The 12355-nt window shown below is 42.9% G+C and overlaps 1 protein-coding gene across 1 annotated transcript in view; it reads left to right on the top strand.

Annotated features, from left to right (window-relative positions):
* diaph2 (diaphanous-related formin 2) overlaps positions 1–12355 on the top strand; it is a 559427-nt gene that overhangs the window by 347191 nt on the left and 199881 nt on the right. Inside the window, exon 23 of the mRNA XM_056270265.1 lies at positions 12042–12143. Within this exon, the coding sequence (XP_056126240.1) occupies positions 12042–12143 (102 nt within the window). The remainder of the gene's footprint in view (positions 1–12041; positions 12144–12355) is intronic.

The raw sequence follows: 12355 nt of genomic DNA, 5'->3' as shown, positions 1-12355 counted from the left end.
GTAACATGTACCTTTGTGCAATTCAGTATTCAAAGGAACTCCATACTTCCCATTTTTCTCATTTTAGCACCTCATATATTTTTGATCCCTGAGTTGATCAGTTGGAAATGTGCAACGCTCAATCCTGTTTCACTCCTTCCTTGTGAATTATTCTTTATGAGTCCCTTTGGTCAGAATACTTTTCAAACTGCAGATATTTCATTCATACACGCTGGACTGCATAACTTAAGGCCCTTTTTTAAGGCTTGCTTGCATTCAGTAGTAATATTAATAAATAGTAAATCATGCAAAAATATTAGTGCTATTGTATGATTTGTGATGGTAATCTCATACAATGAAAGTCATGGTGGTAAAATGTCAAAAAGTCAAGTCATTTTTAGAATGACATGAGGGTGAGAAAATTCATTTTTATTTTTGGGTGAACTATCCCTTTAAAAAAAACTTTATCTTATCCTTGATTTATATATGTTTTGGCATGTACAAAAAGTCATTACATAGTATTAGATTTTTAAAAGCAGCTTTCCTACTGGTGGCAATGTTTGGCAAATTCGCTTGATGACTTTAGAGGCACAGAAATGACAAAACCATTAAACAAAATATTCAATGATTATTCAATCGTCTGTCCTTGAAATCTCTTTTTGCTACACTCAAAGCACCATAAAGGCAGCTAATAAAGTATGTAGCCCAATGCATAATGTGTAACATTGACAAATAACCACACTCTCTGTCCTGTGTGATACAGTACCACAGCATTAGAGATGACAGTACTGCATTCTTGAGTTTTTAGGAATCTGGCATCACATTAATAGCTTATTAGGGTGATGTAAGGTAGCGTCCTTGACTGAAATCTTTGTAACATTTTCTGAGAAGCCAGTTGTCCATCCTGACGTATGCCCTGTCAGCGCTCCCTCCCGCTGCGCCTCACCTCAGCTCAGCTATGGCCTTCTCAGCATGCTTGTGGATGGCTGTGCCTGTTAGGGGTTTCGTGTTTGCCCTTGCTTGTTATTATTGTTTATCTTGTTTGTCAATCACCCGGATCGTCTGCTATTTCGACATTGCCTTCATACATATTCATGAGCCCTCATTTCTTGGCTCAATGGTTGGTTGCAGGGCATGGTGACGGTGCCAGCTTTTGTTCTCAAGACTTACAACAGGTGACGAGCAGCCTGTGTATTGTTACCAAGCGGCAACCTCCCTGTCTCTTTCTTGAAACCAACACGGAAGTGAATTAAACTGCAATTCATCGACTGGCCGCTTGAGGCAGGCTGCAAAAGTGAGTCAAATCTGCATCTCCCCCATGTTAAAATGCCCAACTTTACAGCAGAAAAAAATATGTTTACAGCCTGGTGCAAAAAGTAAAGGGATAGTTCGGCCAAAAATGATATTTAACCCATGCATTACTCACCCTCAAGCCGTTCGAGATGCATATGTTAATCTTGTTTCAGACGAACACATTTTCAGTTATTTTAGAAAATGTCTTAGACCCTTCAGTGGATATAATGTGAAGCAATGGGGTCCACCTCCTTCAAGTCCCAAAATGTGCATACATCCTTCACAAAAGTAATCAATCCGGCTCCAGGGGGATAAACGAAGGCCTTCTGAGGGTAATCCGTGCGGTTTTGTCGTAAAAATATACATATTTAAAACTTTATAAATGAAAATATCTGACTTCCGGCAACGATCGACGCGCGTTCACGGGTGATGGAAGTCGGCGTACGAGGTAGGACGTAGCGTAGGAACCGTCGTGACGTAGACGTTGTTTTGCTCTGCTCTCTGGCTGCGCAGGCGCGTTCGTTCTACGTCACGACGGTTCCTACGCTACGTCCTACCTCGTACGCCGACTTCCATCACCCGTGAACGCGCGTCGATCGTTGCCGGCAGTCAGATTTTTTCATTTATAAAGTTTTAAATATGTATATTTTTACGACAAAACCGCACGGATTACCCTCAGAAGGCCTGTAGGCCCTCAGAAGGATGTATGCACATTTTGGGACTTGAAGGAGGTGGACCCCATTGCTTCACATTATATCCACTGAAGGGTCTAAGACATTTTCTAAAATAACTGAAAATGTGTTCGTCTGAAACAAGATTGACATATGCATCTCGAACGGCTTGAAGGTGAGTAATGCATGTGTTAAATATCATTTTTGGCCGAACTATCCCTTTAACCTAAGTATAACCTTATCCCTAAAACCAAATCTTGACCCTCAAACAGGCCTTTAAAGGGGTCTCAGAAAGTGAGGACTGGCCAAAATGTCCTCACTTTACTCTCTTTGTCCTCACTCCGATGGTCTAAAACTCCAACCGGTCCTCACAAAGATAGTTTTACAAGTACGCACGCACACACACACATACACACACACACACTCATACACACAAAATGGAACAGACTGCTCAGGTGTTCATTTTCCCCATATCCTGAAAATGTTTTCGTTAGAAAGACTAAATTAATGTCATGGTAGGTATGTCAGCTTTGCCAGCTCTATCGCTTACCGACCCAAATAATCCATTTTTTATTTTATTTCTCATTTAGTTTAATGCGATTTTGGAATCTGTCATCCCAGGTTTGTCGCCTGTCAGTCGCCAACTGTGGCTAGTGACTGTGACAGTCTGAGGTGTTGATTTAGCGGAGTAGAGATCCCTTTCGAATCTGTCAGAGTGTGACTCTGTAGATTAGCTTAATGCCAACTGCACAACCCTCTAATGTGTCGCATGTTGTGCCCATTGAGGAAAATTAGCCTCCTGAGTGACTGTGTATCTGTGTATTCTCTGTCTGTTTGTAAGACCGCCACTATTTAGGTGTCACATCCCACTTAAGCAGCCATTGTTGTTATTCATTTAAATGCATGTTTTATCAAAACTGTGGCCTTTATTGTCTCCAATATACAGTGGCTTGCGAAAGTATTCAAACTTAACCTTCTTTTTTTCACATTTTGATGTTGCTGCCTTGTTAAACTACTTTAAATGACTTTTTTCCCCATATTAATCTACACTCCATACATCATAATGACAAAGCAAAAAACAAACGATTTGTGATAACTGCATATTTGTTAAGAATAATAAAACAAAAATTAAATAATTACATTGCATAAGTATTCAAACCCTTAACTCAGTGCTTTGCAGCCTCAAGTCTTTTTGGGTATGATGTGAAAAGCTTTACACATCTGCATTTGGCGATTTTCTGCCATTCTTCTCCTCAGATCCTCTCAAGCTCTGTCAGGTTGGATGGGGACCATCGCTGGACAGACATTTTCAGGTTTCTCCAGAGATGTTCGATTGGGTTCCAGCCCAGGCTCTGGCTGAGTTGTCCATAAGCCACTCTTGCATTGTCTTAGCTGTGTGCTTAGGGTTATTGTCCTGTTGGAAGGTGATCCTTCTGCCCAGTCCGATGTTCTGAATGCTCTGGACTAATTTTTCATTAAGGCTATATTTTGCTGCATTGAGCTTTCCTTTACTCTGATGAGTCCCCCAGTCCCTGCCGCTGAAAAACACCCCCACAGCATGATGCTACTATCACTACACTGTACTGTTAGGATGGTATTGTGCAGGTGATGAGTAGTGCCTGGTTTCCTCCATACATGATGCTTGGAACTGAGGTTCATCATAATGAATATTGTTTCTCACAGGCAAAGTCCTTTAGGTGCTTTTTTTATAATGCAAATTCCAAGTGGGTTTTCATGTGTCTTCACTGAGGATAGGCTTGAGTCTGGCCAGGTTGGTGGAGTGTTGCAGTGATGTTTGTCCTCCCATATGGGGAGATTTGGGGGCAGTCATGGCTTAATGGTTATAGAGTCAGACTTGTAATCCGAATGTTGACGGTTCGTTTCTCAATACCAGCAGGAAAAATCTTCCACCCTCAATACCCATGACTAAGGTGCCCTTGAGCAAGGCACCTAACCCCCAATCCATCAATGGGTGGCAAAAATGGCTGTCCACTAACTTGGATGGGTTAAATGCAGAGGATAAATTCTACCATTCTTGGCCGTCACGTCACTTTTTTATATATGATCATGGAGCTCAACCAGAGTGACGATCAGCTTCTTGGTCACCACTTTAATTAAGCCCCTTCTCCATCGATTTCTCAGTTTAGCCAGGAAACCAGCTCTAGGAATAGTCCTGGTTGTTTCAAACTACTTCCATTAAGGAGTATAGAGGCTGAATGCTTCTGTGAATCTTCAATACAGCAGGACAATCACACCTGTCTTCTACAGATCTGTGTCTCGACACAATCCTGTCTCTGAGCTCTACAAGCAGTTCTTTTGACCTCATGGCTTGGTTTTTGCTCTGATATACATTTTCAGTTGTTATATATTTTATTGAGAGGTGTGTGCCTTTCCAGATCTTCCCCATTCAATTGATTTTGCCACAGGTTATCTCCACTCGAAGTGTAGTAACATCTACAAGATACATTTCAAGTGTCCCAGAAAAAGGTATGAATCAATGTAATTATTTTAGTTGTTTATTTTTAATAAATTTGCAGTTATCACAAATCTTTTTTATTATATATATTTTTTTATTATTATGGTGTATAGAGTTTATGTGAAAAAAAAGTAATTTAAAGCAGTTTAACGTAAGGCAGCTAAGTTAAGGGGTTTGAAAACTTTCGCAAACCACTGTATATGTTCCTAAAATAGGCATGTTTTAGTGCAAGTTCCTGGGAGGTGTGTGATTACACTGGCAAGTGGAGTGCTGTGTTATTAAATCATGAGACACAGCTGTGATAAAATTGTGACCTAATTTCATAGACCAATGCTGTATTGCACCCTAATTGGATAGAAGCTGTTTGCATTGACGGTGTCATGATAATTACCCTGCTTATTTATTACCCAACCCCCCTTTCCTGTAAGTTTGATAAGGACTGCATGTGTATTAGGTTTCTTAGAGATAAGGTGACTAACTCATCAAACAGGTCGTTCAACTCTGATGTCGGGCTGAATCATAGGCTCTACATTACACGGAAGAACAGATTTACTCTAATCTGAGCCATTTATTGCTCTTAGAGGCATCACATTGTGACATTTTTGTTGCATGATACATAAGCTTTCTTTACAGAGATCAAAGTATTCTCTTCAAAATAAAGTCATTATGTGCACGAGTAAAATATTTACTGAAACTCACAAATATAGCCCTCATGAAGTAATATTTTTTTAAAAGTCTGTTTGGGTATGTTACAGAGTTCTCCAGTATTGATTTAAGCAGAGGTCCCTGAAACGATTTACCGAAAGCTGTGCCGAGACCTGCTGAGACGGCACGGCAGGATGGCAACTGTATAATGTTTCATGTGTGCTTGGCCAAGATAGAGCCTGAGCTGCATGCAGCAATGCGTCCCAAAAAATGAAGTACAGATTAATTAGAAGAAAAAAAGGAGGGCGAACGGACTATCACATCTGTCAGCCCTATCCACAACAGAGCTTACTGGTTCAGACGAGGAGTTCTGTGTTTGGCATCACATACAGGCAAGGTTACAGCCCCCCGTGCACCCCTCCTTTTGTGAATTCTTTCAGTTTAATAAAGAGTTTATTGCTGGGAGAACATTTTTATTGATTGTGCTGTCCCTGGGAGGGTAATTTGAGATTTGTTGATCTTCCCTCGTTTCTGACTTTACCGTTGGGCATATGCTTTGCTGAGCCGGGGAGAGACGTCCGTGGGAGTAATTTATTTCCATCTACCCAACCAGGGTGCGCCTGTTGTAATGGCTGTTCCTTTTCCCTTAGCCTGTACTGTGCATGCTGTCCCGCTTATTGACTTAACAAACCCTCTGCTGATGGATATTCAGATAAGTGTAAAAACACACCTTAGACTTAAAGGCTGTGTTTGGAATGGAGTACTAGATTGCTACTTACTGAACACTGTACATTAAAATTAATCTGTTTCTTTATTATTTAATTTATTGTTAGTTTGTTTATTTTCAGTAAGTGGAACAGTAGGCACTATCCCATTTTAAACATATTTGTGTCACATGACCTTGTGGTGTTGCATGTGAGTGGCATATTTTTATCAAGAAATTAAAAATTATATTTTATATATGTATAATTGTCACAGTCTTCGTCTGCACTGTTCTGTCTTGTTTGCACTACATCTCCCAGAATACCTCTTGTCTCCACACCTGATCTCACTCCCTCATTTCCTCGTCATCATCTGTCTCACCTGTTTGCAAATCATTAGTGTTTATTGGTTTGTGTATTTAGTTCCCTCTGTTCAGTCATTCCTTGTCGGTCTTTGTTTATACGTCACCTTTGTGTGTATGCTTTGTGTATGCCTTAACCTGATCCTGGAAATGGAATAAATCTATGTTTGAATTGTAACCTGTCGACCATCGTCTTCTTCAAACCGCACACACCCGTGACAGATAGACCGACCGCCCTAAGTTGGACGATAGGGTAAGAATTCTCGTCCAGGCTGAGGAGAACCGGCCACATCATGAGCTGGGAGCTCGCGGGGCAGATCACGGCTTTGGCGCTGGATAGCCGTGATCTGTTCCAATTTACCTGGGGCTTTGTTCCTCTCGCTGCCTCCTGTTCGCTGGGCGATGAGGTGATCAAGGCGTGTTACCGGCGGGGGGCCAAGGTGGTCGACCCAAGGGAGCTTCCAGATCTCTCTGGTCTGGACTGGAGAGAGGCACTCTCCAGATGTCTGGAGAGCTTCCTCCCTTGGCACGCCATGTCTTCACCGCTGGTCCCGTCCAGCCCAGCCGAGCCTGCCATCAGGTCTGTCTATGGACGCCAAAGGCTGGTGTCCAGCCAGGCAGACCCTCCATTAAAGGCCACACGAACTGCCAAGAAGCGCGCCCAGCCGGGGTCTCGTCCCGCCGAGATCGTCCAGCCAGAGCTTCACGTCAGCCACGTCCAGCCAGAGCTTCACGTCAGCCACGTCCAGCCAGATCTGGGCTGGCCACGTCCAGCCACATCCAGCCAGAGCTTCACGTCAGCCACGTCCAGCCAGAGCTTCACGTCAGTCACGTCCAGCCAGAGCTTCGCGTCAGCCACGTCCAGCCAGAGACCATCCAGCCAGAGACCGTCCAGCCAGAGACCTCTTCACCGCTGGTCCTGTCCAGCTCAAAGTCCTCTTCGCCGCTGGTCCTGTCCAGCTCAGAGCCCTCTTCGCCGCTGGTCCTGTCCAGCTCAGAGCCCTCTTCGCCGCTGGTCCTGTCCAGCTCAGAGCTCTCTTCTCCGCTGGTCCTGTCCAGCTCAAAGCCCTCTTCGCCGCTGGTCCTGTCCAGCCCAGAGCCGTCTTCGCCGCTGGTCCTGTCCAGCCCAGAGCCGTCTTCGCCGCTGGTCCTGTCCACCTCAAAGCCCTCTTCGCCGCTGGTCCTGTCCAGCTCTAAGCCCTCTTCGCCGCTGGTCCTGTCCAGCTCAGAGCCCTTTTCGTCGCTGGTCCTGCCCAGCTCAGAGCTCTCTTCACCGCTGGTTCCGCCCAGCTCAAAGCCCACTTCACCGCTGGTTCCGCCCAGCTCAAAGCCCTCTTCACCGCTGGTCCTGCCCATGTCAAAACCTTCGCCACTGGTCCCGTCCAGCAAAGAGCCCTCACCGCCTGCCCAGCCAGAGACTGTTCACGTCCCATCTGCCCAGCCAGAGACTGTTCACGTCCCGTCTGCCCAGCCAGAGACTGTTCACGTCCCGTTTGCCCAGCCAGAGACTGTCCCAGAGCCTGTCCTTCATCCAGTCACTTTCCCCAATAATTTTTTTTGGGGGGGGGCCATAGGTCTCCGCCATGGCCGCCCGAAGGGGTCTCTCCGCCATGGCCGCCCGAAGGGGTCTCTCCGCCATGGCCACCCGAAGGGGTCTCTCCGCCATGGCCACCCGAAGGGGTCTCTCCGCCATGGCCACCCGAAGGGGTCTCTCCGCCATGGCCACCCAAAGGGGTCTCTCCGCCATGGCCGCCCGAGGGGTCTTCGCCACCCTGGACGCCCGAGGGTCCGACAGCTCCGCCCTGGACGCCCGAGGGTCCGACAGCTCCGCCCTGGACGCCCGAGGGGTCTTCTCCATCCTGTCCGCCTGCACCTGCTGCTCCGCCCTGGAGGCGTTGGACTTCTACAAGCCACGCCCTCGTCAGCCTCCAGGGCGCCCACCCCTATTGATGTTATACGGCGCGAGGTCGCGCCTATTTGAGGGGGGCGTTATGTCACAGTCTTCGTCTGCACTGTTCTGTCTTGTTTGCACTACATCTCCCAGAATCCCTCTTGTCTCCACACCTGATCTCACTCCCTCATTTCCTCGTCATCATCTGTCTCACCTGTTTGCACATAATTAGTGTTCATTGGTTTGTGTATTTAGTTCCCTCTGTTCAGTCATTCCTTGTCGGTCTTTGTTTATACGTCACCTTTGTGTGTATGCTTTGTGTATGCCTTAACCTGATCCTGGAAATGGAATAAATCTATGTTTGAATTGGAACCTGTCGACCATCGTCTTCTTCAACCCGCACACACCCGTGACAATAATATATCATACTATTTATTATTACTGATATTGGCTGACTTTTTCATTTAAATGTGTTGTTTAATATTGACTATTAAATTGTGTATGCTCATTTCCCCTATTTTTACTTTTAAACTACATTTGCCATCATCTAATGTTCATTTTTCACATCAGTTCATTTTTACTAAAACTAACACTCTTAAATAAAATAGCAACAACACTGTAATATTTTGCAGATTTTGAAATGAAAATATATCTTTCATACCTCCAATAATATTGTGAGAAGTAATATTATATTTATTTGTTTATTGGCCATGGCATCACAATAATTATTGGCTTATTGTTGAATTTAGATATTGGTGCATTCCTACTTTTTTTTATCCAATTTTGTATAAAACATGTCTTAACTTTTGGCAGGAACATTTTTAAAAAAGTGTTCATTTATCACATTGGAAATGGAAGGTAGCATTGTGAGATAAAGTGTTCTGTGCAGTGCATTGCTGGTTTCGGCAAATGTCTTCAGGGACATTTAAGCATTCATACTCATACTCTATATAGCAAAACTAGTAAGACTAGTGTGGAAGTATGCTAATCTGAACATATCCAGAGTCTCTGTTCTGACTGAAGACTTAAAATTATTAAATTGGCATCGGTTGAGTGTGTGATCGGAAAATGTCAACATCAGAGATCAAAGTATACTGGAAACCTCAGATATTTTCATTCAGTCAAAATGTTTTCTTATTCTGAGCCTTCTCTGTCCTGCTTTCCTTCTCTGTATCCTCTTCCAACACTGGATTAATTCCTGTATCATTTAAGAACTTGGCAGTCATTACACTTACAGACTCTCCTCGTTTTAACAGTTACATGGAAACGTACCAAAGCACAAGTAATTGCACCTTAATTCCGGTGTTTCACTCAACATTGAAATTACAGTCTTCCCAGGCACTATAGCAGTGCTCAGTCAGTGCAAATTCTATCCATCCATCCTATCCTACATAACAGAATGAATGCATACCAAGTATGAGTTGAAATAATTGTATTAATTTAATAATAAAAGCATTTAAATCATTTATTCATTTAATTAATTAAATAAATAGCTAAAAAGCTGTTTAGCTATTGGTTAACATTATCCTATGTGAAAATATCATTTGGAAAAGACATTTGTTTTAGAGGAAGAAAAGTTAAAGATTACAAAACCAAACTTTTTTTTAAACCTTAGTAATAACCTGCACAGATGAATCTCTTAAACTAAGATCAGGAACATGAATTAAGGAAGTAAATAAGGTCATGAAGTCTGAAATGACATTGAGATGAGCAGTGTCTTGAAGAATAAAGCGTGACCGCATGCATGTATCTGGTCCTGCAGAGAGAGTCCAAATGGCTGGATTATTAGCATAGCATGTCTTGTCTGCTATAGGGCCCATGCTCTGCAAACCCCCCTCCCAGATGCAGATTGAGTCTGTAGGCCTGGAGAGAGCAGACTGATTCATTCAGGGTTCAACCGCCCCTTACCAACCCTCCCATATGGCTCTGCTTGCGTGTCATTTCCTCAATATGCGGGACTCTGATAATTATGTTAACCATAGACGAGCGTATTAGCAATTAACAGCGTTTTCTCTCCTGTCACTTTAGCCCCATTTGTTACATCTTCCCTCTGTCTCTGCTCCATTTGGCGGGTTGTCCTATAGATGCCTTTGGAAAGGAGGCAACGGCGAACCCTAATCGCTTGTCTCGTCTCTGAGAGTGGCGATGGAGAAATACAACTCCAATAATGAGATTTGGCGGCACATTAGCAATGATGATTGCTGTGGCTGAATGGTGTGCTGCTGTGTTGTTGTGCTTCATTCAAAATCAATGATACATTGTTTAGGGGAGCTTTGTTCCTCAGCCGAACCGCCGGGCTAATGTTCCACACACTCTTTCAGACGAGAGAAAGGCGGTTTTACCGTAATCCCTCCCCCTAACGTGGCTGATCTTTGCTGCTCGATTGCAGGCTTTTTCTGAAACATCTCAAAGCCTCTCAACACATTTATTTAATTTAACATCTGAGATGATGGAGTCAACCGTCAGTTTTATCTCGTTGTCCAGACAATTATAGGCTTCTGACACATTTTAATTTTAGTCTAGGTTTGCTTTGAACTAGGGAAAGTGGATGTGTTAGGCATCCTTAAAAAGTGTTGTGCTTATGCATATATTCATCTATTCCAGAAAGAACAAAGCTAATGATTATCTCATCAAAAGCAAGCATATGTCTTAAGGAGAAAAGGAAAAAGAAAATCTACAATGCTGTCTGTGTTTACTATTGAGCATACTACCAAACTTACTGGAGTTTAAAGGTGTAGTTTATAGTAATATCACATTTTTATTTATCATACTGCTTTCTGAACATTCCTTTGTATGTGAGAGATTCTTATCCATTATTAATTTGAGTAAAGTTCATCAAAATCTCTCAGCACTAGATACTCTTTATTTTGTTCAATATCCAGGTGTCAGTGCATTGGCTTTGTGTTGCATCAGGCTTATTATTGTCAGCACGACATTTGAAGTAATTTCAGAGAGAGACCACATAAAAGCATTTAACTAGGATTAGGCCATGCTTCCAACGGGAAGGTCAAGAAAGGCAGTTGTTGTTAATATTTCAGTTGTGTATTTACAGTATATTGGAGATACGACACACATGCCAGCCCTCACATCAGCTGGAGCTTGTAATATGCTGGCAACCCAGCAGGATTGGGTATGTGTGATTATGCCAACCAAATTAGAAGACATAATGAGAGAGGAAGTCTACCAATGGAAAGGGCACCTCTTCTTTGGTGAAAAAAAGTTGCCATGCTTCTTTTCATTTACTCAGCTGACCTTTATGAGCACAATTAGCATTTAGAGAAAATGAAGGTTCTCTCACTCGCCCACATCACCTACAGCGTGCTTTTACTCTTAGAGGTAATTGCAAAGTTGTACGAGCAATATGACACATTTTTGGGGTGTAAAGGAAGGCAATGGAGTTCCTGACATCGGTAAAGTGGCAAATTTTTAGTGGCAAATTTGGCTCAAAGATGCCCTCCATCCCGAATTGTCTGAAAAGAAAAGAAAGCCATAAATATCAGGGACATTTCAGTGACATCTTAAATTATGTGGGCGTGGGGGTGGTATTTATTCCCTTATTTCTCATAGTCACCTTGAACGTCAAGTGCTCAGCACTGTAAAACTTTGACCTCGGCTGAGCTCCAAGAGTAATGCATGGCAGATTTTCTTTGGAGAGTGTTGGCTCTATCTAGTCCCAACTTGTTAAGAAGCTGAAGAAAACAAGATGGAGTCAAGATCAGCATTAATATTTCCCCTTGAATTGAGCTTCTATAGATTTTTAAAGCCCAATCTGAGATTGGCAGTGTGCAGGAATAGGGAAAGATGTGAACATTAGGGAGTCTCTATGTGAATCACAAGTGTGATTCAGACCGCCAGCTTAAGGCACAATAGCATGTAAAGCTATGGCCTCATTTAAACCATACTCCACCGTCTACCATCTCTCACATTCCTGCGATTAGTTCACCAAATTAGCTGGCAGCAGGTGTTTTCTCCTGTGGTACTGATGGGTGTGTTTGTACGTTTTCTATTTCTTTTTTTTTGCAGAACTTGATCAAAAACCTGCCTGAGCAGAAGGAGCTGAGCAATCTGGCAGAGCTGAAAAACGAATATGAGGAGCTTTGTGAATCAGAACAGTTTGGAATTGTGGTGAGTACTAAGATTGTTCCTAAAATCACTAGAATAGCTCCAGGAGACTTTCACACATTTCAGAGCTCCAGACTAAATGTTTACAAATGAGACAAAATGTAAAATATGAATATTCAATATATGTATTATTATTAATATTAGACAAAAAAATTTAATCAGTTCCCAGACTAAAGTGTTTACAAATAAGACAAACCTTTTCTTTATTTTTTCCC

The sequence above is a fragment of the Rhinichthys klamathensis genome, unplaced genomic scaffold, assembly GCF_029890125.1.
Source record: "Rhinichthys klamathensis goyatoka isolate OS25496 unplaced genomic scaffold, OSU_Roscu_1.1 h1tg000301l_1, whole genome shotgun sequence".
NCBI lineage: Eukaryota > Metazoa > Chordata > Actinopteri > Cypriniformes > Leuciscidae > Rhinichthys > Rhinichthys klamathensis.
The sequence above is the reverse complement of the archived record's forward strand: the minus strand, read 5'-3'. Positions and strand labels throughout refer to the sequence as shown.